Source organism: Condylura cristata, unplaced genomic scaffold, assembly GCF_000260355.1.
Source record: "Condylura cristata isolate star-nosed mole 26May11 unplaced genomic scaffold, ConCri1.0 scaffold00016, whole genome shotgun sequence".
NCBI classification, from domain to species: Eukaryota; Metazoa; Chordata; class Mammalia; order Eulipotyphla; family Talpidae; genus Condylura; species Condylura cristata.
Genome location: NW_004567117.1, coordinates 40986326 through 40987997, shown reverse-complemented (window position 1 = coordinate 40987997; position 1672 = coordinate 40986326). Strand labels below are relative to the sequence as shown.

General features: G+C 54.1%; 1 protein-coding gene across 3 annotated transcripts in view; it reads right to left on the bottom strand.

Annotated features, from left to right (window-relative positions):
- LOC101635320 (serpin B13) overlaps positions 1-1257 on the bottom strand; it is a 16214-nt gene extending 14957 nt beyond the window's left edge. The window contains exons 1-2 of one of the 3 annotated variants that reach the window (XM_012725821.1): positions 1093-1257; positions 488-556 (exon numbers count right to left, since the gene is read on the bottom strand). In XM_012725821.1, the coding sequence (XP_012581275.1) occupies positions 488-556; positions 1093-1257 (234 nt within the window). Of the gene's footprint in view, positions 1-487; positions 557-1087 lie in introns of all 3 variants that reach the window. The other 2 variants (XM_004683954.2, XM_012725822.1) reach the window with 2 other exon arrangements.
- Positions 1258-1672: the final 415 nt, after the last annotated feature.

Here is a 1672-nt window from a genome sequence, read left to right as displayed (position 1 = left end):
AAAACTCGTGAGGATTACAATTGAGATGGAAAAAAAATGTACAAAATGATGTAAAAAAAAAAGTATCAGCTGGGGGACTTCAAGTGAGAACGGAATTTAATCATAATATCACCTCTTGCTACCTCCACCATCCCTGGTGAGTATCAGCACAGTTCAGATGCTTGACTGGACAAACCCCTTGCCCGCAGGAGCACAGCTGCTGAGTGAGTGAGCCGGAAGCTGAACCCCAACTCTGTGAAACCCATCAAAGCCATCCACTCTGCTATTGGGGTTTCTCCATCAGGAGCCCTTCCCAGTGTATGTCTTAGTCTGCCGGGCAGTGAAGTTGAGGTCTCTTCTTGACGTGAAAGTTTCACGATACTGTACATTCCCAGCAACATTATTTGACAGCGGGATTATGACCTGTGAACAAGTGTCAGGTTACCTCTTCTGTGCATTTCCCCAGTGAGTCCACATCTAAAAAGCAGCCGTACTGCAGGTGCAGGACATGTCTCGCCTCCTCTTTGTCTTCATTTTTAATTCTTGAGCTCCCTGTGTCTTTTGAAGAGCAAAGCATCTGTGCGGGACAGAAAACGCAATGGAGAAACCCTCAGCCGCCATCAGTCAGGGGACTGGCTGTGAGCTTATTACACAGAGGTGCGCAGGCAACAGCCCTCTGCTTGCAAAGTCATGAAAAAGCCTGGACTCCCCCCAGGTGGAAAAGCCTGGGCTTCCCCCCAGGTGGAAAAGCCTGGGCTCCCCCCAGGTGAATTTGGGGCACTTACCTTGGCTCATGCATTCGCTTATTCATCTCTGATGTGTCGGTTCCCCTACTGGGGTTTATGCAACTTCTCCCAACACTTTTTGTCCTTCATGCCCCTCTTTAATTACAGGGTCAGTGGCTTTGGACAAGGTCACTCACCCCGCCCCCAAGCCAAAGAATTTCAAGCCCCAGGGGAACAGATGGCCTGTGGCATGGGGGCTTCTTGCCAGACTCTTGAGATCTCTCAATCATCATGTGCTGTCGCTATTTCTGGCCCACAGGCCAAAGGCGCGGCCGCTGGCGACCCCCCGGGGCCCGCCTGTGCCAGGAAGCAGCAGAAGCAACCCTACCTTCTGCAACTGCACGGAGGCAGCCCCTTGGGCCCCGAGGAGAAGCATGCCAACGGCAGTTGACATACCGACGGGAGAAAAGAAGATGTTGCCGTCCTTTGTTTTATTCAGCTCTTTGAAGAGGTCAAAGCCAAACTGAGTGTACGCTGAGCCCGGCGAGTCCATGGCGAGTCCGGCGAGTCCTGAAACAGCAGCAGCTCAAACTGACAGCCCTTTCCCTGAGTGGAATAACTCTGTGTCACGGGAACTCTTCCCCCTTCCCTTTCACTTCCCACGTTGTGCAGAAAATGGGCATTTTGGCCCCTGTGTGAAAGGTCACGCTCGCCTGTCCTTGCCCCCTGCCCTTGCCAGCCACCTGGCAGCTTGCAGTAAATCTCAGCTTTCACACCTCCAGAGAGCAGGGCTACGGCCTCAGATGGTTTGATCCTCTCTCGGTCTCTGTCAGAACCTGCCTGCATCCGCTGCTGATGCCGCCTCCCATGCACAGACAGGCCCAGCTCTGGCCGCCCAGCCGCTGGGCCCGTGACCAGGCAAGAGGTGGGCGAGGGGTCCCCAGTGCCCTCGAGTCCACCCAAGGTCC